We start from the raw sequence: 25143 nt of genomic DNA, 5'->3' as shown, positions 1-25143 counted from the left end.
AGAGAAAGGTGGAAAGAAATAGGATTACCTATAAGACAGCAAACTGGCTTCAGCAAGAACATGAGTTTATGTGATAACAGGTGCAATGTTGTCTGAGACCTGGTGACTACACAGACAAGAAAGCTCAAAAAGCCATCTCCATAGCTATGACAGACAAAAATATAGAAGCAAAGAATGGACTGGCCATTGAAACAGACACCTCCTCCTGAATCCCCCATCCCCATCTTGGCCCCACAGATCCTTTCACTTATTGTGTCCATGAGCACCTGATGATACCAGAGAAGTTAGTAGGAATTCCTGTACCACAAACTGAGTCCAAGGGAAATAGAGAAAGGAAGTGGGTTCTCTCTCAATTTGGTGCACTACATCAAAGCCCTGGTCATTCCAGTCTAGTTAGAGAAGCCCACTGTGAGAGTAATCTCACTCAGCCTTAAGCCTTGCTTCTCTGCCTGCAGATTTAAAGACTATGGTAGAGCACCCCAATATTTAGCCTCAAGCTGCCCCCACCACTGCCCAAAGGAACTGGTCTAACCCCATTTTCTGAAGGGTTACAGGCCCAAGCTCATACCTTATACAGGTAACCTCATTCAGGCCATCCCAGCTATAACTTCTTTGGGGATCTTCTAAACCAGGGTCAGACTGTCCCGGAACTGAACCCATTGTCCTTCTCTTGGTATAACTTTCTTCACCCCACATCTCAAATGTTGAATGAGGTTTTCAGAAAGAGGTGGCAGGAATACCCAGCATCCATCACCATGCCTATAGTGGGAGAGGCCACTCAGGAACTGCTAGACAGAGAGAACACTGAGCTCCCCCAGGAATCACTGACTCTTATCCTGTCAGGGCAAGCCTGTGGGACCCTTTCACCATGCCCAACCCCACCCAGGCAGAAAGAAGGAAAGAACCATAACAAGGGTAAAAATCATCTTGTATTCCCTGATTGTAAAACACGGACAAGGAGGGTTAGGAGAGGTGGTGAAGGACAGGAGAATTCTCCCAGCCTGGGTGGTGACAGCTGACATGCCCACCAGGGGCCCCATCCACCCATGTTTAGTCCAGTCACCTCGCCCTGGAAACGGTCACTGCAAGGAGCATGAGGTCAACCTGTCAAACTTGAGACACTTCCTGCCATTCCACTGTAGCAGGGGCCACATCAGCACACCAGGAGGGACTCATCATCACTGGCATCAGAAAGCAAGGAGTGGGGTGAAGTTGGCCCATGGATACCTAGGGGCTCCTCTTGGCATGTCTGGGGTGGACATAGGGAGCTGCCCGAGGAGACTGGTTCCCGCTTCCTGAGGGGCAGCCGACCTGGTCCCTCGCTCAGCGGGGGAGGACTGGTGCCATGGGGGTCACCCTGGGTTTGGAGCCTCTCAGCAACACTTTCTGACAAGGGGTCTCTGAAGGCCTTTCTTGGCTCAGCCGGGCCAGTGGCTCTGAGCTCCTTGTTCAAGTGCCTGGGCTCTAGGCCACGTGCTGCACAGGTAGGAACTGCAGTGCCTGGGGCAGGGGACCCCAAGGGTTCTGTTTCAGTTACCAAAGCACAGCTGGAGACATCTGGTGGCCCCTCCCTCACAACCTGACCTACAGTCTCAGGGGGGACAGGGGGAGGCCCTGTAGAGGATGCAGGGGGACTTGAGGAGGTGCCTCCGGCCCGGCGAATGATCCCATCCCCCAGCACAGTCTGTGAGGCACGCGACGGAGTCAGCAGTGGGATCTGCCCTCGCGCCCGTGGTCGGTGGAACAGTCTGTTCCAGATGCGGCCCAGGCGGCGGCGGGAGGCACTCCGGCGAGAAGTGTGGCGCCGCATCTGACGTCTCATGGCTGTCCTAATGTTCTGTAGTACTGATGCCTGCAACATAAGCCCAATACCATTATCAAGGAATTAGCCCTCTCCATGCCTTCCTCCCTCCGCCCTGGAATCTATGACGGCTTCTCTCCCTCCATACACCCTGGTATCAGACTGCTTCCCCAACTTCCTCAAAGATCTGAGAACCCAAAGCCTAGGTGGCCCTGAAGACATTCCCTGGTCCATGCCTCTGCCAGCTCTGTTAGATCAAGCCACCATTTTACTTTGAGACCCAAAGCCAACTTGACTTCACGATGTCACAGATAGGGCAAGGGAGCTTGGGAATTGACTAAATGTCCTCCCATTTTTGGTCTGAGCCAACGGGCTAAAGACACACCTGCCCCCTCCAAACTTTTAGCACCCAATAGTATTTTGATTTAGTGCTACTGCCATACTAATAGGACCATATGGTCTGTGTTTATATTTTTTAAACGAAATTAGTCTGAAATTAACTGTCTTTGGGAAATTCTATAACACCTACATAAACACACAGACACTCATGCGCACACACACATGCATGCATGCACACATGCACACACACACAAACCCCATCACCACCACTAGCCCCTATGGATCAGGAAAGGGAATCCAAAAATAAGGTCCTGGGACCCATCTTACCTGGGATGCATTGTAGACAGGGAAGTCCTCCACAGGTGGGATGAGGCCCTGGGCAATGAGTTGGCCATAAGATGGAGGGGCCTCTCGTCGAACAAATTCAGCCTCTAGACGAGTCATTTGGGTCTCAAATGCCCTGGGATTAATAGAATCTTTGTTACAGGCATATTTCTTTCTATGTCCCAGAAACATGAGCAGGGGCTACCCGTGGGCCATGTGGGATATGAGCCCCTCTCCATCCCCTGGCAAGATCACATCTCCCGGTCTAAATCTCCACAGGGGGATAGAAAGGCCTCAAGAATATGACTACAGAAAATCCCCAAGGTCCAACTCCTGGGCAATGGCCTCTATCCTATTTCTGGGCTCCAGTCTCATTCAGACTTATGTGGCACCCATTAGCTTTAGTGTTTAGTTGGTGACTTGGTCTAGCAGGGTTGTATGCTGACACCATCCCTCCCCTCCTTCCCATTACGTACACACACACCCCTCTTCCTATGGGACCTTCCAGCAGTAACACCAAATACAGACTAATCAGAGACTGTCTGATCCTGCCTCAAAATCTCCAAATGCCTGTAGGAAGAGATGCCAGTAATGCAAACCTATCAGAAAGGAGGAAAATCCAATACATGAAGAGACCAAATGGGGTCTCCCAACAGGATCTCCTAGCACATAAAGGGATAGGGAGGAAGGAGGGACAAGCCTCTGGGTCGCATATCCCACCACTGGGATCACAACACCTAGTGGTCAGTCAGAAGGCCAGCTCTGGCAGCAGCTTGCTTTCTTCCCCCTCTTCCAGACTAATTCCTTCATTGGTAAAATGTTGACAGTCATCCCTGCCTAGCTGTGATGTGCATGGGCAGAGGTGAATAGGGTGCAGATGTGACCATGCTTCAGGGAACTGAAATTCAGCAGCAATTACATGAGTGCAGAGCTTCGTAATTTTTTTTTTTTGGCATCAGGGGCAGTCTGGTGGACTGCCTTCTTAGAATATGAACCCCTTCTTAGGATAATGTTTTTTTTTTAATGGAATGAAATGCTAAATTTCAGTTAGAGGTTAGTGAAAATGAAGATGTAATTGTGTTCCCATTCAAGTTCATGGACTCCCTGAAACTTATCCATTGACTCTTTGGTAACATGGAGACTCTGGATTCAAAATCCCTGACCTAGAGCCATGCCCTCTGAACCAGATTTCCAGTGGAAGGGCAAGGGGTCCAGCCTCCCCCTGAGGGGCTCACCTGTACTCCTGTGTGCGCAGGGAGTAAAGCTTGAAGGCGCAGCCAAGGGCAATGACAAGAAGGAGCCCACAGACTAGGCTGCCAATGAGGGCAGCAGTGATGACCTTTCGGGGCACTGCTGCCAAGCAGTCTCGCTCATCGCTGCCATCTTGGCAATCCTCCTGGCCATCACAGCGCCATGTCTCAAAGACACACAGATTAGTGCCACAGTGGAAGGTCCCTGGTTGGCAGGAGAAGCAATTCTTCTCATCAGAGCCATCGGGACAATTCTTCTGGTTATTGCAGCGGTCAGGAGGTGCATAGCACAGCCCACTGCCCCCCTCACATGGATACTCATCCTGTTGGCAGGCCGGGCAGCCCTCCTCATCCTTCCCTCCTGGGCAGTGCCACCAGCCATCACAGCGTTGCATCTCGGAAAAGCAGCCCTCATCACTTCCACATGGCTGCTCCCATGGCAAGCAGTAGCCCTTGACCTGGTAGGTGGCATTGAAGCCATGGCCAACACTATGGGCTCGAGCATGGTAAGTCACCGTCAGCTGGCCCTCAGAGGCCTCCACGCTGACCAGCCGGTGGTTGCTGCGGTAGGAGAGGGTCTGAAGCAGGCGGTCAGCACGTTCCCCCAGGCCGTCGTAGACCTGCACATAGTCATCATAGCCCAGCTGCAGCTCCAGCTGCAAGAGGACGCGCCGGGCGTCCTGTGTGTCCACAAGCCACGTGCACTGTAGATCATCAGAGCCACGGTCAGCCCCAAAGAGGTCAGGCGAGGCAAATGACCCATAGAAGTTGCCCAGCCGCCTACCACATGAAAGATCAGGGCAGTACGCTTCATCTGAATTGTCACCACAGTCCTGAGTCCCATCACAGCGTCGCTCAGTGGGCAGGCACCGGGTGGAACGGGCACCACTGCAAGGGAATGTGCCAGGTGGGCACAGGCTAGGTGGGATCTCTGTGGGTGAATTTGAGCAGTTCTTCTCATCTGACCCATCCCCACATTCATCCATGGCATTGCAGTGCCAAGGGCCCGGGAGGCATTTGCCGTTGCCACAGAGAAATTCATCTGGTTGGCAAGCTGCCTGGCCCAGCTTTCCTAGGGGAAGGAAGAAGGAAAAGTTCAGTTTGGGTTCTGCCTCTTACTAGCTATGTTTGCTTTGGATAAGTCATTTAGCTTCTCAGAACCTCACTTTTCTCATCTGTAAAGTGGGTACAAAATCACACTACCTACTTCACAGAGCTGTTCTGAGGATTAGATGGAACAGTAGAAGTCAGATTAATTGAAGCACCACCATGTGAACTGGTGATAATGTGTAGAGGGACTTGCCCTCGAGGGATTACATTATTTTTTTTTTTAATTTTTAAGCAATCGGGGTTAAGTAACTTGCTCAAGGTTACATGGCCAGTTATTTCTGGGTGTGGTGCTGAGTGTCTGAGCCTGGGATTTGATCTCCAGGTCATCCCAACACTGGAGCCGGTACTCTTACTCGCTGAGCCACCTGGCCGCCCCTAAGCAATTGGGGTTAAGTAACTTGCTCAAGGTTACACGGCCAGGTGTTTCTGGGTGGGTGCTAAGTGTCTGAGCCCGGGATTCGATCTCCAGGTCTTCTCAACACTGGAGCCGGTGCTCTTACTCGCTGTGCTACCTGGCCGCCCCGAGGGATTACATTATTAAGGAGATTTTGGGGTGTTGGGAGCCTTCCCGTAACCTGTTAAGACCTGAGGAAAGGCAAACGCAGTTTCCCCATCAGAGATAGCATTTTAGGATGGGCATGGTGAAGAAGGTGGGGAACCATAAAGCTGAGTTCTATGGGGATCAAGTGATAATGCTTAAGGTTGGGAAGGGGATACCTCAACCAATTCCTTTTTCCCACCCATCTCCAGTCATAGACAAAATACCCTGAATATGCCATGCTTTTCTCTGTGGGGAAGCCCATCTCTACCTCTGATGTAGGATAGGCGGAAGCCCTGGGCCTGGCCTGAGCTGGAAGCATCTGAGTGGAAAAAGATCCAAACGTGATCTCGGGCTGAGATGAAGGCAGGGGGGATGGCCGAACCACAGATCCGGTAATCTTCTCGGCGAGATGATGGTCCCAGCATGAGCCAATCCGTGGTGCACTGGTGGGATTCTTCCACATCAAAGTTTCTGAAACTAGGGCAGGGGAATGGAGAGATAGGTGAAGAAGGCCTGGCAAACCACAGGCAGGGCCCACGGGGTCAGATATTGAAACTCACATCCCAGGAAAGGAGAGCAGGACTTTGCATTAGAGATAAGGACTTGAACTTAGAGGGTTGGGAGAAATGAACATCTGAGCTAAAACCTACAGCCCAGAAATTCAGATTTCCTTTTTACTTCTCTACCACAAGTCCCAACTCAAAAGTTATGCCCAAGACCCCTCACCCACCAATAAGATCTTGATCTAGTGCCCCCAAAATAAGTAACCTAGAGTTCTGGGTGCTAAAAGGATGCTAAGCAGAAAAAAGAACTTTATCTCTCCCAGGAAGACACAACCACAGACCCATGCACGTATGTGTGTATTGTGCGTCTCCTGCTCCTGAGCTCCAGAGTCACACAAAGACGACTCAGTCACCACCTAGTCCAACCCAAACCAGAAGAGGAACGCCCTCTACAAGGGAGCCCAAAGTGACCTTCCAATCTTTGCTTAAGCGACAGGGAGCCCACTGTCTCCTAAAGTAGTCCATTTACTTTGGGATCACTCACTGGGGGATTTTTTCTTTTCTGACATCAAAACCAAACTGTAGCTTCCACCCCCAGCTCTCAGTTCTGCCCTCTGGGGACCAAATGGGATACCTCATATCTCTCTTCTAGACAACGGCCCTTCAATCCCGACCCTCTCTGTCGTCCTTCCCTTGTTCACTTCTGAGGCTCATTCGAACCCTAGAGCCACGATATGATCCTCTCTCCTTCCCCTCCTCACAAACTCTACTTACAACTCCCTCCCTCTAGGAAGCCTTTCCAAACCATCTCTACCTAATGTGGGGTGAGTGCTGGAGGGAGGGGAGAAATACAGGTTGTTAAATGTGTGACCCCACAAAGACAAAGTACCATTCGAGGTCCACCAGAACAGGGAAGGTCTGTGCTCTTCGGAGCAGACCAGGAAAAAAATCTGGATGATGACGAGTTGTGTTAGAAAATTTGAACAGAAAAATTCTTATTGCTCCATCTATCACTCCAGACCGATCTAATCCTTCCTTGAAGGTCTTTTTGAGTACAGCTGCCTATTTCCCCAGGCTGACAGTTTCCTCCTCTTTCTAGAAGTGTCATTTAGAGGCAAAGATTCAAGTTGTGGTTTCTTTTTTGTTTGTTTTTGGTTTTTGGAGGGGCAAGGCAGGGCAATTGGGGCTAAGTGACTTGCCCAAGGTCACATGGCTAGTTTTGTGTTAAGTGTCTGAGGCTGGATTTGAACTCAGGTCCTCCTGACTCCAGGGCCAGTGCTCTATTCACTGTGCCGCCCAGCCACCCTCAAGTTGTGGTTTCTTTAAAACTTACACAGACACACACACAAACATACACATACCGGCAAAGCATGATGTAGCTGGAAGTAGGTCAAAACTCCCTAGCAACTCCTAAATATCCAAGGGACCCAGCACATACGCCCATAGATCTCCTTCCCACCTGGTGTGAGGCTCTGCACAAATCTCATCTCATCTCAGACACTCCATGTTCGCTCTGTTCAGTCTACTTACTCCAGCCTATGCCATGTTTATTCCATGGCCCTGACCCACACCTTCCACTCAAACCCCTAGAGGAACACAACAGATGCCAACAAACAGTTGGAAAGCGCTGCCTTGCACATCCTTGGAGCCAGGAAGGAAGACAGTCCAGACACCTGTCCTGTGCTGAGAACGCTGGCCAGCTGGCTGGCCTCTAAAATGGCAGGGAGGAGGCGTGGGAGAGATGGAAGATACCTACCCACGAGCCTTTGCACGGACCAAAATCATGTTACTACAGTGGGAAAAGCACAGTATATGGAGTCAGCGGACCTGGCTTTAAATCCAGATCTCCTCCTACTTGTGCGAGCTTGCTCAACCTCTACGGGCTTCCATCTCCTTATCCAAAAAACTGACCAGATGACTTCTAAGGCGCCTTCCAACTCCAACCTTACATTCCTATGTACACTCACAAACTCACATGTTTAACCAACTCCCTGTTCTGAGGTGGCACAGTAGATAGACCCTGACAGCTGTATGACCCTGGGCAAATCTTTTAAACTCTATCTGCCTCCGTTTCCTCAACTATTGAACATGGATCATAATATTACCTACCTCCCAGGGTTGTTGTGAGGATAAAATGAGATAATGATGTCTATAAAGCACTGAGCCTGGTGCCTTACATGTAGTGGATGCTTAAAAATGCTTATTTCCTTCTCCCCTTCCTGAAAAAAAGGGTTGATAAGTGGGTGACACGATCAGTTGGATTATGAGAAAGGCCCACTGTGTGCAGGGCCAACCATAAGGTAGCCAGATGAGGGTCAGGCCACGCATGGGACTCAACATGCCTTTTCCTCTTCTCCCTCAAGTCTGGCCTAACCATAGAAAGTTTCCTTATCAAACCAGTCGCAGCCCACTACCCTTGAATACAAGCACATGCTTCCAGATCCCCAAATGGAAGACAGCCTCAGCCCTCTGGGATAACCTCGTCCGCAGGAGCCAACACTGACCGCTGTATGCTCTGGGGTCTATGCTCTGTGCCTTTGACACCTGACGTTTCTAGACAGAAGTGACTATCAGGTGTGACTCATTCGGAGACAAGATAGAAGCTAATTTATGTCCAAATCCACCTGTATCAATTTGGCTTGCCTTTGCAGTAAATACTTGGCATTTGTAGCATTTTTTCCTGTTGCTAGTCCTATTGACCCCAAAGCGTGTAGACAGAAATCAGGGCTCCATTGTCAGGACTACCATGTATAATCCTTTACATGAGTGTCCCAAACCACATAACTCTAAGCCTTCGTAAGTAGAGAGCAAGACCATCTCTTAGGGAACATCCCTGAAGGTGACTGATACCTTACAGGCCTCGGGGTAGGCAGATGGATTCCAAGGTCTGCCCTTGGCAGACTTGACTTCTTCATTATATACACCTCCTCTCCCCTGATCCATTCACCTGGTCTGTGTCTTTAAGCACTCCTCATTCAATTTTAGCCAATCCCCATATCCCAACACACATCCTACTTTGTAAAGTAGAGACTTCCTCCATGAGGACACAGTTGCCTTTGCCAATATCCAAACAAACAAAAAAAAACCCAGGGCAGCCAGGACCTCAGGCACCTAGCGAGTTTCACCTCAGCTCAATGCATGCAACATTATTAAATGGGATTTATTTATCTTCTGCCCACTTCATGACTTATCACAGCCATCAGTCAGGAGATTTAAGAAATGCCAGGGTGAAGGCACTGCCTAATGCTACTGCAGGAACCTAGGAGTGTGATGGCCAGTTTCTGGGCTTTGGGTCCAAAGACTGATTTTTAGCAAATATATGGGGGTACACCCCTCTACTCCTGCCCATGACAAGACTGACCTTTTTATTGCATTTAAGAGCACTCAACTATCAAAGGGTTTCCCTGGAATTGTGAGGCAGCTTGTGTTTCCCACCATAGGCAGCAGCAGAGCTGGCAGATGGTACCTAGCAGAATGAGTCACTGCCTTGTACATACCCGCTGCCAGGAAGGTGGCTGTGTCTGCTGGCAGCCATGGGCAGTGGTTGCACCTAACGTCAGCAGCCCAGGATGTATGCAAATGCCAACCACCCCTTAGCTGCTTGAGAATTTCCATCCATGGGCACCCAAATTTCACCCACCATCTGAACAATCCCCCACCCCAGCCCTGCATCCCAAAAGGCACATACAAAAGTCCTCATAGTCAGATTCCACTGAGCTCATCCTGCTCCCACCCCTCTCACCACACTCCTTCTACTCCCTTTGAGACATTGCCCATTTTATAGATGGGGAAATTGAAGTTCCTAGAGAATCCTAAGCCTGATGCTTCCCAACACTGCTTCCTGACCCCCCAAAATGGGGCTGAGGACCTTGTCATAGAGAAAGAATTACCACCAAAAGAAGCTGCAGCCTTCTTCTATTCCCCACTCACCAACTCCTGAAGGAGGCTCAGAGTGCTCCTAGGTACCCCAGGAGGTCCCCTAAACCTCAGCTCTTCCCTTACTTACTGTGTCCCTGAAAGAGCACAAGGAGACAGGATTCCAAATAAAGTCCTACATGCTTTCTACATCTCTGTCTTCCCAAATGCAGAAGAGACCCAATAGCCCAGGAGTATTAAAAAAGAGCTGGGGACATATACCAAACCAGGCTCCAAGGGTGAGACCTCTCCTCCAACTATGTGTTGTGGGGATAGGGGCCTGGAGGAAAGTAGGTCCTGCTGCCCCTCAGGACCTCCTCAAGTTTCAGCAGCTCAGAAAGGGTCCCTCACCCACCCTGGGGAACCCTACCTCTTAGCCTTCAAGATAGTCTAGAAGTAGCACCAAGGTTACTGCCCAACAGTTATCCTCCAAGTCCTAAGGCCTCTGAAATGCAGCAAGTCCTTAGACAAGAATGTTTCCTGTCAATTGAGTTAGGCCTTCATTTCTAACATCTCTAGGTAGAGACTCATGCACAGATGTGCGGTCCCTTGGCATACGATGTCGTGGTGGAGGGGGACACCAGATTTAGAGGCAAAAGACTTGCCTTCTAATCCCAACTCTTCTACTTACTGTCTATGTGACTCTTGGTAAATCATTTGACCTCTCTAGGTATCAAAACAAGAGGGCCAGACTAGATAACTTCCAAGATCCTTTCCAGCTTGACATCTATAACCACATGACTGTCTATATAAACATATAAATGTAAGAATGTAGAGACAGCCCCTGGGCTCTACACTTTCCGAGGCAGTTTGGAAAAGGCTCTCTTTTTCCAAGACTTAGGAAGGGAACTTGAGGGCAGGGGCTGTCTTGCTTTTGTCTTTGTATCACCAATGCCAGTCCATTGCTTGGAATTCAGTAAGCAGTTAATAAATGCTTATTGATTGATTGTGTAAACCCACCCCTAGCCTTTTTTCTGCAGCCCCAGAGCCCATCCATACCTGATGGTGATCATGTCCCCATGGTCCCCCTGGATGTACCAGCTACAGTTGGTGCCTGGGGGATAGTTAAGGGGCCAGGATGGACTGTAAATGACTCCACGTCGCTCCGTGTGCTGTTCCAGCTTCCCACTACAGGCAGCTGATGGAGACAAAGCAGAGAAAGCAAAATGAGTGGGGCTGGCTCAGAGATGTGACCATTGATTCCTAGGCCACTTTTGACCCAGGATTTCTAGGTCACTCCCACCAAATCCCAGACTCACACAAAATGGGCCATAGCTTCAGTCCAAGAATAAAAAGAGATCATGAGAGAGAGACAGAAGGCCTAAGACTACTACCCTCCAGTCACACAGGGTCCAGGCCCAGAAGCACCTACTGAAGCTGCCTGTGAGCAGGCAGGGGCACTTAATGTGGCTGGATCCTGGGCCTACTTCCGTCCCATCAAAGACAAGGTTTGCTTTGCAAATAATAATAGATGAGAGAATCAAGAGCCAAAAGGGTCAGAACTCAGATTCAAGAACCAGAGGAGCCTTGACTGCTGCTGCCAAAATCTGATTATTTCCCTTTCCTGCCTCTTCCTACCTGTTCCCACGTGCCTAACACCAGACTTGACTTCACCTCAGAGAAAAAAAGGCAAGAAATCAGCTGACTGAAGAGATTCAACTCATCCACATGAAACAGAAGGCAGAGACATGATCAGTCATATTAATGATAAACTGATTATAGCCATGTGTCTACCATACACACCAAGGAAGAGAAGACACCAGTCCTGCCCCCTTGAGAAGCTAATGACCTACCTGGGAATCATATCCAAGAAGTACAAATCTGCACAATAACAATACCTAGCATCTATATAGCATTTTAAGATTTTCAAGGCTCTTTAGAAATATTATCTCATTTGACCCTCATGACAGCTCTGGGAGGTAAGTGCCATTATTATCCCCATTTTACAGATGAGGAAACTAAGATAGGTTAAGTGACTCACCCAGGGTCATATAACTAGCAAGCATCTGAGGCTAGACTTAAAGTAAGGTTTTTCTGACTCTAAGGCCAGAACTGTGCCTCCTGGCTACCACTAAATATACCAATATAAATATAATGTATTGAACACTATATACCAGACTAGACTGAATCCATTACAATCTTTCTTTCCAAACACCAAAGCTGGAAAGGCACGGTAAGAAGACTTTGTTCCTGGCTCTACCATGACTTCCCTTCACCTCTCTGAGCCTCAGCTTCCTCAGTCCTTGCCTACCTCACACAGTTACTGTGACACGCTAATGAACTAATGCTCATATGAGTACTTGGGAGAACCACAAAGTACTACACACATGTAACATATGTAGTGTTGACTCTAACACTGACTCACCTTGAGGAAACCATTGATCAATAAAGCAGTTTTTTTGGAGGGGTGAAGGCAAAGCAATTGGGGTTAAATGACTTGCCCAAGGTCATGCAGCTAGTTAAGTGTGAAGTGTCTGAGGCTGGATTTGAACTCAGGTCCTCCTGACTCCAGGGCCTGTGCTCTATTCACTGAACCTCCTAGCTGCCCCCAATAAAGCATTTTTAAAGTGCTTACTACATACTCTGCCCCAGAAGGGATCTTAGAGGTCATGTGGTCTAACTTCCTCATTATTCAGGGGAGGAAACTGAGGCCCGGGATCACACAGCTAGTAAATCTCTGGAACTGAATTCTCTTATCCATAAAATGGGGACACCTTAATGTATCCTACCTCTCTCAAGGGGGTATTGTTAGGCGCAAGCGAAATAACTAACATTTATATGGTATTTTAAGGTTTGCAGTCTGCTTTCCACATATTAGCTCATTTGATTCTCATAACCACGCTGTAAGGCAGATACTATTATGCCCATTTTACAGATAAGGAAACTGATGGTAAGAGGTTAAGTGGATTGCTAGTAAGGGTCATGAAGCTAGTAAGTGACTAACGAAGGAGCTCAACTCAGGTGTACTTGACTCCAAGTCCATCACTCTATCTAATACACAATCTACTTGCCTATAATAATGTACATAAAAGTGCCTTAGGAAGCTAAAAATGTTGTACAAAGATGAAAGATGACTGCAATTAGAACTTGGAAGAACCAGCTAATAGAAATCTTTCATAAAGGATGGTGGATTGCATGGCTTCTTCCATATTAAAAGCCCAAAACTATATACAGGAAAAATATCCAGGAGGAAACATGCCCAGAAGCAGAAAATGTTCTTAATTTTTTTCTCTCATCTGTAAAATGAGGGGAAGCTCCTAGTTAGGCTCTAGGGTCATTTTTAGTTCTACATCTATGATCCCAGAAAAAGTTCTCTAAAGCTAATTATAAAAGAAAGTAATCAGCATGTCATGATCAGGAGATCCAAGGAAGAGTTGTGAAGTTTCACATATTTGCTGATCTGGCCAGAATATTTTAGAACATCTACAGTGGCCAAGTTTCTCAACACTTAGAGAAAAATTAGATGCCTCAGATTACAATTTCCTTTGTAAACTCAGACTGGTTTTAAAGGGTTTCAACCAGCCCCCCCCACCCCCATTTCCATCCTCCACTTTAGTTCTGCTAAAGGACATTTTGATCCTCAACCATTATAGAGTCTGAAGGTGTGAGCTCACCTCCACTTTGGAAATGTGGGAGAGGGACAGAAAGGATGGGGGAGACAAGGAGAAGAACCTCCCTGAGAAGAGAGAAAGAGGGGGAAGGAGAGAGGGAGAGAGAAAAAAAGAGGAAGGGAAGGAGACAAGAGTCAGAGACATAGAGTGGGAGAGGAAGGAAGGGAGAAGGGAGAGAAAGAGGGAGAGGGAGAGAGAGAGACAGACAGAGAGAAACAGAGAGACCTAGACAGATGGAGACAAAGAGAAAGACAAAGACAGAAAAACAAAGTCAGAGATAGGAGTGGGGGAGAGGAGGGGAGAGAGAGACACAGATAGCAGGAGATGAAGAGAGAGGGGAAGGAAGAGATAGGGGTATGGAGAGGGAGGCAGAGAGACAGAAACACAGACAGAAAAAGACAGAGTCAGAGACTGAGTGTGAGTCAGGCAAGGGGGAGGAGTGGGCAGGAGAGGGGGGAAAAAGGAGACAGAAACAGAAAGAGACATAGCAAGAGACCCACAGAGGCAGCCTCAAAGAGAAGAAGGAGGGAAAAGGCACAGAGAGTGGGCGAAAAAGGGGAGGGGGGAAGGAGAGAGAGAGGTAGAGGAGGGAGACAGACAGACAGAAACAGAGAAGACCAGGACAGACAGAGACGGCCAGCCAGAGAGGCAGCCAACGAGAAAGAGACAGAGTCAGAGAGAGGGGACAGGGATGGAGGGAGGAAGGGAGAGAAAGCATTCTGGAAATCTCAGAGGTGTAACTCTGAGATTAGAATAGTAACTGACTATTCCTCAAACTTGCTCTTCCCCCATTAAACAGGCTTCATTCTACTGAGACAAAGTCTGTCAAGCCCAAAAGAAAACAATCTTCAGAACTAGCAACATTGTCTTTGCAGCACAACATAGAAAATAAGTCACTGGTTATGGATTCAGGAAGACCAAAGTTCGGCTCTCCTTTCTGGCAGTTATTACCTCCATGGCCTTTGGGCAAGGCTGTTAACCTCTGAGACTCAGTTTTCTGTCCACCTTGCCTTAAAGGGTAAGAAAGGGCCCGCGTAACCTTGAGCAAGTTACTTAACCCCAATTGCTTTAAAAAAAAAAAAGAGGGGTAAGAAAGGGAGATGGGACAGCAAGATTCTTTAGGATATGTATGGCACCAGTAAGAGGCCACCCACTCGCTCCCTCATCTTCTTCAGTGCCATGGTCCCAGGACTTAGTGATGAGAAGCATAAATCAGCTCCCCATCCTCTGAGACCATGAGTCTGACTAAACTTCATTTAAGACAAAGAGTCAAGAGTCACCCAGCTGCTCATTTTGGTTGGCCAAAGCACAAACATATTCATGCCACATGGTTTTTAATAAGTTTCTTCAACTTAACAAGCCCTAAGGAATTATTCTGGCCAGAAAGCTGAGTTGCTGAGCCCTAAGAAAGAGAGAGACATTGGGGAGGGGCAGAAAGCATCTCAGGGCTCCTGAGTATCCTGGCATTCATACTGTCAGACTCAGTGCAAGACTGTTCTTCTCTGGACTCAAGATCCTCATATACAAAATGGGGCTGTTGGTACTGAACAATCTTGGAAGGAAGATGAGAAAATTTGTAAAAGATGAGAGAATTCCACTAGGGGAGGTGAAGAACAGGTAAGCTCTATGATGATAATCACAAGTTCACCTGGTCAGTGAAGGTGGGGCGGGGTCACTGTTTATAATGCAATCTGTAATTTTAAAAGGAATTTGAGGGTCCCTTCAACCTGAGAGTCCTGGGATAATGGCCACTTCTGCCCTTAGCGGTGTCTTAGGTAAAAGAGGGAATGTATTGCGCACATGTGTGTCTCTCTCACAAGACCATAGATTAAGGGCTGGAAAGGACCTTGGAGATGATCTAGTCCATCTCTCTCATTTTGCATATGTGAAAACTGAGCCTCAGATTTGGTGAAATGATTTGCCCAAGGTCATACAGATTGTAAACAATATAACCAGGTATCAAACTCAGGTCCAAATCAGGTCAAATCCAAACCTAATAGTGGACATGGGGGTGACGATAATTTCACTAGTTCTACTCGGGCCAGACACAAAATCCACACTTCTTAAAGAAGCAATGTGTCTTGAAATATGTATGCATGTGTGTATTTGTATGTATATATGTGTGTTTGTGTAGTTATATGTGTATATATATATATATATACATGTCAAGATGCCATCTTAGCCTGGCATATCCATCAGGGCAGAGTTCAACATTCAAGTCATTCTTTTGCCTCTTTCCTGGACCAAGGAAACACCAAAACAAAACAATTTCTTGTCTCTAAAAATACTTAAATGCAAGTACTCATCATGCACTATTGGCTGAAAAGATTTTAGGGGGATCAATACTTGAGTCTTCTGCCTTCAGTTCTAAGCCTTGAGTGAGGCAGCAGAATGCAAGTAAAACACCCTAACACCTTCTCCAAGGAGTTTGCCTTTGCTTGGAGATTTTCCAGATACATAAATCTTCTCTCAGCCAAAGTGAGGGGCATGCTCATGTGCCTCCAGAAACCTGACCATCATTCACAGGAGTCTGAGTGAGACAAGGGTTTACAAGCCCCCCAAAAGGTGCTCCAAGCCAGCAGACATCGGGCTATTCCTTCCCATGAGTGTGTTCATACCTTTCTGACCAAGAGTCCTATTTGAGGCTCACAATTTCGCTGATGTGTCTAAGTTCAATGCACCTCCATCACAAGGACACACTGGCAGACAAACGCCAGAACCCCAGATGTCTCTTCAACTTTCCAACATGCCCTGTGCTCCTGGAGCAAGGGTAAAGCAGAATATTTGCCTCTACAGACATTGGCTAAGGAACTTACCCACAGACTGGCTGATGGAGAGAGTCCAGGCTTACTCCAAAAAGACCCAAAGCATTTGTCAAATGGAATATTAATATTTACAGGGGATAAGTCATTGTTGATTTTAAAACAAGCTAAAAAAAGGCTCCTAAAATAATTTAGCAAAAAAGATGCTTTCAGGAGACAGTGGCCAAACTGTTCAAAAAAACCACATGAAAATATTATGAAGAGATGACATAATTATAAGATACAAAACATGGAAAAACCACAAAGTCATAGCCACTAAAATTGGAAAAGGGAAGCAGCGTCAAGGACAAGGGCTCTTACCCTGGTGTTTGTGGGTAGATTTCAGGGAGTCCATGAACTTGGATAGAGAAAAAACAAATCACATGTTCAATTTCATTAACCTCTAACTGAAATTTAGCACTTCCTTCAATATGTAAAAATGTTATTCTGAGGAGTTGCTTTGCTTCACCAGACTACCAAAAAGGTACATGTCCCAAAAAGGTTAAGAACTCCTGATCTAGTGTTAGGATAAGAGGGACTTAATGTACACTATCCTTCATTTTCACAAGGGATCAAAAATATATGATCAAAATAAGAGAATTGCAGTCATATACCAAAGAAAATTAGGGAAAAAATAAAAGAAAAAAGGAGAATTGTAGATAGGCTTAGCAGACCTGCTGCCTTAAAATGAGATGAAGAATATCCTTTGCTGAAGATGCTTTTGAAATAAAGATTTGCCTACATTTTCCAAATCAGTTTAAAATAAGCAACCCCCAGACTCAGCCTAAGAGCACAGAATGCAAATACTTAACATACCTGCAGTTCAAAAAAAGGAAGATGGAAAAGCTCACACATGGGCCCCTAAACTGTTTTGAAACCCAGAGTTCCTGAGAAACTTTCCTGAGCTTCTTCCAAAAGAAAGTAGTTCTTGATAATAGGTCTCAAATTATAGGCCTCTAAAAAGTTCTGTTCCTTGAGGGACTCCTCAAATAAATGTGGACAGAATCAGAATTTGGTAAAAAAAAAAAAAATCAGGAAGTAGTGAAGAGGGGTGGGGAGAAAAACAATCTATACTAACTTCTACTTTTCCACCTTTGCTAGACCTCCCTGTCCATCATCTCACCCAGTGCTGAGCACACAAGAAAAACTCAACAATTAACTGCCACTTGATTGGATGATTCTAACTTGGGTTAGGTAATTACCAAATACACATATGACTGTGCAGACTATATTTCAGACACAGTCCCTTGCCCTGAAGAAGCCTCACTTCCTAGCATTGCCTTAGGGGTCACAGAAACAGAGCTTTCATTTAAAAGCAAAGAAAAGAAAGTCATGTCTCAGTATTATCAGGGCCAAACAGGGACAGAGAGGAAAAGACATTCAGAGTCTGATTCTGTTCCGCTCAGACTCAGGAAGTCACCTAATGGGGCATAAAAGAGCAGCATCAGCAGCAGAAGAAGCAGGAAGTTCAATCCCCGGGAGGACAGGACAGGAGCATCTTACCTACGGAAGGAACGGCGCTGCTGAGCCTCCCGGTTAAGAAGAGATTAACTGCAAGAGACACAGAAACAGCATGTTACCGACCTTATCTCATTCCCCAAAGGCCCCATACCCCAGGACTAATGATGTAAGCCACGTTCTAACTAGGACCATGTGCTTTGCTTTTAAAAATTGCCCCACATTACCATGTGAGCACATACATACGCATACAATATACATATCACATATACATACAACATAGCATGTGTATGTGTGTACACACATATACACATACATGCAATATAGCATATATACACATATAATATACACATATTCAATGTATACCATATGTACATATAATATAGCATATATACACATATACATAATATGGCCATGTATTCATATATGATATGTACACAATATATCATATATACAAACAAAACTACTACAGTATCTTATCTTCTTTTATCCTCAAAGAGCGCTGTGAATAGACAGAGTGTGTGTATGTATATATATATATATATAAATTTATGTGTATGTGTTTATGTATATTTATAAGGATATAAATGGCAGAGCAGGTGCCCATCTGCATTGAGAGAGGAAGTTCCTCACCTGGAGCGTGACCAAGGCATAAATACACACACACACACACACACACACACACACACACACACACACACACCAGCTCCTGAGCAGTCCTCTGATTTCATCAGTATAGGGAACCCCCATTGAGGAGCTCCTTCTATGCATATGGGCACCTGCTCTGCCATTTATAGCTTTAGATAGTGGCCTGGGCCATTGAGAGGTTGAGCAATTTGACTAGGTTCATACAAGCCAGCACTTGCCAGAAGCAGGATGTGACCTCAGGTCTTCCTGATTCCACAGCCAGCTCTCTCTCCACTATGCCAATCTATCTCTTTTCATTTTATAGGTTATATTACAGCTAGGTAGCCCAGTGGATAGAGCTTCAGTTCTGGAGTCAGGAAGACAAGTTCAAATCCAGCCTCAGACACTTACTAGCTATGTGATCCAGAGCAAATCACTTAACCCTGTTTGCCTCAGTTTCCTCATCTGTAAAATGAGCTGGTGAAGGAAATGACAAAGTGCTCCAGTAGCTTTGCCAAGAAAACCCCAAATGGGGTCCTGAAGAATCAGACACAACTCAACAACAAAAAGGATACTGAGGCCCCAGTGGAAAAATGGTCTGACCCAAGGCTTTTTACAAAACCTGCCCCTTTAAATCCAGGTTTCCTGACATAGAAAGTTCAAGGTTCTTTCTACTATCCAGCACAGTTAGTGAGAAAGATTTCCTCTTCCTTCATCTTCACCCTCATACACATACCCCCAAATCCAAACACCCATTAATTTCTCTAGTCCCATGAAGGGAACTCTTTTCCAAAGCTGATCTTTCAAAGGCTTTCTATTACATAGGTCAATTAATTGATGGGGATTAAGACCAGTTACAGAGTTCTTCAATCATTTACTATTTGAAAAAAATCAGCTGACCCTAGAAAGTGTCCCAACACAACCAACACCCTTCCCCCAACTCCCTGCAGCAACAGCAAGGCTCCTCTCCTCTACAACACAGCTGGTTCCCAGGGTCTATTCCCCAGCCTACTCCCACAGAACATCTTTCCCCTTCCTAAGTCCCTAAGTGACTGGTTGCAGGTATCTGGCTTTCTTTGTCTTTTTCGTATCCCTTCCCCACACACACACACATCCTGCCCAGTTAGGTGGCTTTGGTGGTATGGAAAACACCCAGGAAAATGTTCACAGTCTGCCTGGGGAGGCAAGTCTCAAACCTGTAAAACAATTAGAAAAAAGCATAAGGCAAGGTAAGACTGAGAATTAGAATTGATCTGACCCTCCTCTAAACTCCTCCCAAACCATGCCCCAGCTCTTCTTTCCTTTTCAAAGTACTTACAGCATTCTACCTTGTATTATAGTTAGTTGTCTTATCCCTACCAGACTGGGAATTTCTAGGAGGCAAGCCCCATCTTGTCTCAGTGGGCAGCACAATGCTAGGTATGAGTTAACAAATACTTATTAAGTGTTACAAGGGGTCCAGCCCTAGACCTTGGCTGGGCTTCCTTGCTTCTCCCCCAGCTTTCCAGAGAGCTCATGTTCTCTTTGGAACTGATCCAGAAGTCCTGGCCCTTGACTACAGGACTTTTACCTTCCTTTGTTTTTGTTTTTCTTTCTTTCTTTTCTTTACCTCTGCTGGTTTCTAAAGCTGAACCCAAAGCACTTAGCTTCTAAACCTTAAGCTTCCTAGACCTTAAGCCTTCTTCGTTCCCTAGGTTCAGAGATCTGATCAGCCATATAACTGAGTGTCTGATTCCTTGTATCTGTTTCTCTTTTCCCCTTTCCCATTCCGTTCCTCCAACAAACAACCACAATACATTCGTTGCAATTATAAACTCCCCAAGAGCAGGGATTCTGTCATTCTTCCTCATTATCTATCAAGCATCTACTCAACTCAGTTCCTTCTATACATGGGGCACAACATAAATATTCACTGAATTATAAGGCAAAAGAAAATGTATAAGTTCAGAAATGGTATGCCAGAGCAGAATAACTAAAATTATCTATAAAAGAAAACATTCCAGTCTGACTGGGTGGTATTTTACTTCTGACTCCAGGGCTGGGGTTCTATTCACTGTGCTACCTAGCTGCCTTGGTATTTTACTTCTAAGACAATCTAGTTACATCCTGGCCCTCAGTCAATAAAGATCAACTTTAAGCTTGAAGCATCCTTCTTCCTCTAAAACATTCCCATTCACTCCCCCTCCCCCACTAAAAAAATTATCACTCCCAGAATTCCTAAGGGTCAATATGGGACTGCCTACCTGAATACCATTAATGAAATTCATTTGCCTTTTCTACAACCCTATCTTTCTGGTGGTCATTGTCAGGCTTTTGGTAGGTTACCCAAAATCACTTATTACTCAATCAATTAGATTACTCCCACCAATGTGAAGGGACTAAAAAAACCCACATACAATTGAAATTTTTCTGATCACTTCAAACATAGAACTGGGTGCAGGGTGTGTGCAATCACAAGGAGAATATGACCAAGGTAGAAAGAGCTATCTGATCAACCTCTGAACCTGCACACTCAGCCCATACTAGGGCAGACTCTAAATCACTATAAAATAAAATAAAAAACTTCTGAGATGCCCCTCCCACCATAAAGCCAAAATAACCTCTCTGTACAAACCCAACCTCAAATTTAAGGCAGATTTGTGTTTTCCCAATCACTGAAGGGAAAAATCAACCTCCCAAACCAGTGGCTCCAAATCAGGGGTGTCCAACTTGACCACTCTCCAACTCCAGCTCTTCCTGAAACTTCAGGCCATATCCCTTTCTCTGCCCACAGTGTGAATACATACTGGAAAAGGACCTTCTCCATCTAGGTCCCAGACAGAGTTCTGGGCTCTCCTTGCTCCCACCCTTGCTCTGATAATCTTGCCAGGGACCCGAATTGGACAATCAAAACTATTTCTAAACTTATATGTTCACTGTATTAAATAGGAACCCCCTGGAAAGAAGAAGAAAGGAAAGGAAAAGAGCTTGGGTCCCATCCTTGTTAGTGTCACTGGCTGTCTAATTCAATAGCTACCATCTAGTAGAGCTACAAGACTATAAGGGACAGCCCATCCCAAGAAGTCTGTCCATGGCTCTGGTCTCTACTTTCCCTTCCCCCAAAGAAAGGCTCCCCCCAAGTTCAGGGTCCTCCTACTACACCTACTGACCTGGGGCTTCAACTCTCCTCCTGGGTTGCTAACAATCAAATGCTGTCTCAGTTTACAGAAACAAAGCCAAGGTCATAAAGAGCAGCAAGAGGGATGAAATCAAAGGGAGGGACAGAAGATTAAAAAGTGAGGAGTAGAAAGGAAAGAGAGTTGGGGGTGGGAGAAGCCAACAGGTATTTATTTTTAATCCCTGTATCCCCTGTAGGGAGCACTAGCACACAGTGGGTCCTTAATAAAGATTAGTTGAATGAATAAAGAAGACACATGCCCAGAGTCCTGAAACAGAAACTCAGGTCTCTCCTCAGTCCTAGAGTGCTATGTAAGGCTAAAAGAATCATTTCAACAAGAGCCTAAGCAGAAAGGCTGAAAGAAAGGTAACTCTCTATCATCCCTTCCTGCCCTGCCTTTAAGGAAGCAGAGAAAAATCCTAATCAGAAGCTACAGAAGGAACAGAGAAGTATTGCAGCAAACAGCTTCCAGACCCAGGCAACAAGCAGCAGCAGCAAGATGTAGGGCTGGCAGTACCCCCAAGGGGTCTGATCAGAGCCAGTGATGTCAGCAATGCCAGGTACCACACACACCACAAGAGGGCTCCTTCAAATGCCCAGAGAGCTCTACTCCTCTTAGGTAAGATGAGTCAGCTCCCCAAGTCTGAACTTGACAGCTTTAGGCAGTTTCTAAAATCAGAATTAAATTTGCCTAATTTGGTGGGGATTTTTCCCACCACTGCCACCCAGGAAAAAGACACAAATTTTGGAGAGGAGAAGGGGAGAGGGTTTTTAATCTTTGCAGTTAGAAGTACACTTTTTAACGAATTTAGCATATAATTTGAGTTTTCAAAATCCAAACAATGGTTTGGGAAAAAAATGAGCTGGTCATGAAAAAAAAAAAAGAATCCTAGCAAAAAGATCTCTGAAAAGTGCTCTAAGAGTCCCTTCCTGTTTCCAACTGAGAAAGCCCCCAACCCCACTGCCCGTCCCATCACCACCCCTAAACACTCTGACAGTCATATCCCTTAGCACAGGCTTCTTCACCAAATGTTCCTGGAGACAAATGGAGAACAGGTCATTTGAGGTCATTTTAGTACAAAAACTTATCAGTTTGAAATACTCTTCATTCTGTTCATCGTGTGGAAGTCTCAGAAGTCCAGCTCTCTCCAGGGCAACCCACTTAAATCAGAGACCCTATTTAAATAGCAGGTGGCACAAAATGGGGCCAGCTCTAACTAGGCCAACCTGCAAGAGACCTCCCTCCCTAGGGGACAATTTTACTTTATCTGACAGATAACCAGCAGCTCAAATTTCGGGGAAATTAAGGAAAGGGACTGATTATATAAAGGTTAAAACAAAACCCACACATAGTTGAGTTTGTAGACCTCACAATTCCTGCTTTAATAATCCAAGTATTTTCTTACAGTCCTGTCCCATGCAACAATCCTTCAGTAGTGGCTGCCCCTCCCCCACTCCATATACACAACTGGCTTTCTGTGAGCCCCTCTTCCCTTCCTCTTAATGAATGCTGGGTCTGAGAGCCATGAAGCCTCAGGTTTTAGCAACTGGAAGGTACTCTATGGAATCCCTACCGAGTTTAAGGTCTAGAGTGATGATGGTTGTTTAATGAGACTCTGGGAGATGCTATAGACCCCAGACCCATTTTTAGGTCATGGTAAAGTCTCCAACATGGGTTCCCTTGAACCTTAAAAGTCTTGTCGGCGACCTCCTACCCTTGGAAAAAGCCGACGGGGTTGGTGGAAGATGGGGGCCAGGGCAGACCCAGGCCCACCGTTTCGACTTCTGAGATGAACCTATGGCTCAATTCAGGTGGCGTTGCTACCTGGAGGGGAGGGAGGCAGTTCCAATTAGCTAGGAATGTAATGATTTTTTTTTTTTACCCGTTTTTAAAATCCAGGCCCAGTTGCAGCCCTGTCAGAGGAGAAGCAGCTCAAGCTACACTGAAGGCAACTGAAGGGCTTTAGGTCTCTTAGATCTCTCCCCTTTCCCCCCACGCCTCCCCCTCCTCAGCGCTACCTAAGAAAAATCTGCACTCCAGTTCGAAGAAACCTAGGCTCCCAAAGCAAAGGGGGGAGGGGCAGTAGGTGGGGGGCAACCTCAGGCGAGTCTCCAACTTCCGGGGGCCATGGGAGGAGGAGCCACCGGGCAGGTGTGCTGGGAGAATCGGGGTGGGGTGGGGGAGAAGGGAGGGGGGGAGGAATTCAAGTCTTTTCATTATACACAAACACACACACACACACACACACACGCACGCACGCACGCACGCCCCAGAGCCGTAGGTCCCCCTCTCCCATACACACCCCCCACGCCCCACCCGAGCTGGACTCACCCAAGCAGACCACAGCGAGCTGCGCCCGGGCGCTTGGGCCCCCCTCCAGACCCGCAACGGGTGGCTTCTCCATGCTGTAGCCGGGCCGAGGTCTGGACAGCCTGGGAGCCTCCGGCTCTTGGATCGCCTGCAACTGCGAAGGCTTCTTTGTGCAGAGGCCCGGGGGCGCCGGGGGGCCACATCCGCGGTGGCCGTGCCGGGCCCGGGATGGCTGCAACTGGCGGCTTCAAGGGCGACGACGCTGCTGCTGTTGCTGCTGCTACTGCTGCTGCTGCTACGGAGAAGAAGAAGGAGCTGGAGGAGCCGCTGCCCTAGAGGAGGCACCCTGCGCCCCGGGCTCGACCAGCCTCTTCCTGCTGCCTGCTGGCCCCCTGAGCCGAGGCACGAGGCGGTGGCGCCGGAGGAACCCAAGCGCATCCATTCCCGGCAGGCCGGGGCTCCGGCTCCGCGCCTACAGATGCCAATCCCCGACCCTGCTTCCTCAACACTAGCAGGGAGACCAGCACCGAACCCAGGCGAGCCAGACGCCAGACACGTGACGGCCCCGTGGGCTAGGCAATGGCCCGGCCCGGGGAGCCCATTGGCTGGGCTGGCCTCTCCTGGAGGAGGGGTCCACAGCTAGAGTATAGCCCGCCCCCGGGCCCAGGCCCCTGCTGGACAGCTCCCCTGCAAGCTGCATGCCAGTCCTCCTGCATGCCAGTCCTCCCGCCTGCCCCACGGGGCACAGCAAAAGAAGAGTAGCTGCTACTGTTCCATTATGGGTGGGGGTGGATAGATACCTGGATGCTGGCTGTGTGACCCAGACCTTTCAGGACGTCACTCCAGGCCTCATCTCTAAGATCCCATAAAAGGCCTACCTATACGCCCACCAGTGCTCATTTTCCAATACCACTGCTCTCTGTGCCTCTATCATAAGAGTATTCAAAGACTTAAGTCAATGGTATAACCACTGCTAAATAGTGGGTCTGACTGTTGTCGGTCTGGATGGGAGAATGCGATGCACTGGGCCCTTCCTTTTTAAGATCTGGCATTAGCTCATAGCAGGCGGCCAGGCCTTCGTTTCTGAAATGAGGGGAGAGGAGTAAAAACTCATAAGCAACGCTATTCCTCAAATACACTACTGCTACCTCCAATCGGATCTCTTTTGGGAGAGAAAGAGCCTTGGCCTTGGCAAGAGGGGGCAGGGTGCTAGGGCTTCCACCGAGGTGGGGAATGCAAGGTGGAAAAAAGGAGGGAAAGAAGTCTACATTTAGCTTTCCTTAGCTCCCTTCACTTTGGTAGCTAAGTCCTGGCCCTCGAGCTAAGAGAAAATTCTAACTCCTAAGCAGGCAGAGCCCGTGCATCCAATTTTCTCACCCAAACCAACAATAGCCA

The 25143-nt window shown here is 47.2% G+C and overlaps 1 protein-coding gene across 1 annotated transcript; it reads right to left on the bottom strand.

The window, feature by feature from the left end:
• Positions 1 to 911: 911 nt before the first annotated feature.
• LRP3 (LDL receptor related protein 3) lies at positions 912 to 24638 on the bottom strand. Its single transcript, XM_069082631.1, is given in 8 exon segments — positions 912 to 1852; positions 2468 to 2600; positions 3700 to 4786; positions 5634 to 5842; positions 10783 to 10921; positions 17699 to 17746; positions 23770 to 23886; positions 23889 to 24638. Coding segments are annotated over 8 exon segments (2730 nt in total). The 5' UTR covers positions 24187 to 24638; the 3' UTR covers positions 912 to 1153.
• Between the last annotated feature and the right edge of the window lie 505 nt (positions 24639 to 25143).

Source organism: Petaurus breviceps, unplaced genomic scaffold, assembly GCF_028583685.1.
Source record: "Petaurus breviceps papuanus isolate PSGF00001 unplaced genomic scaffold, PetGlider_PUasm1.0 171, whole genome shotgun sequence".
In the NCBI taxonomy this organism is placed as follows: Eukaryota; Metazoa; Chordata; class Mammalia; order Diprotodontia; family Petauridae; genus Petaurus; species Petaurus breviceps.
This window is presented reverse-complemented; position numbering and strand designations above follow the sequence as displayed.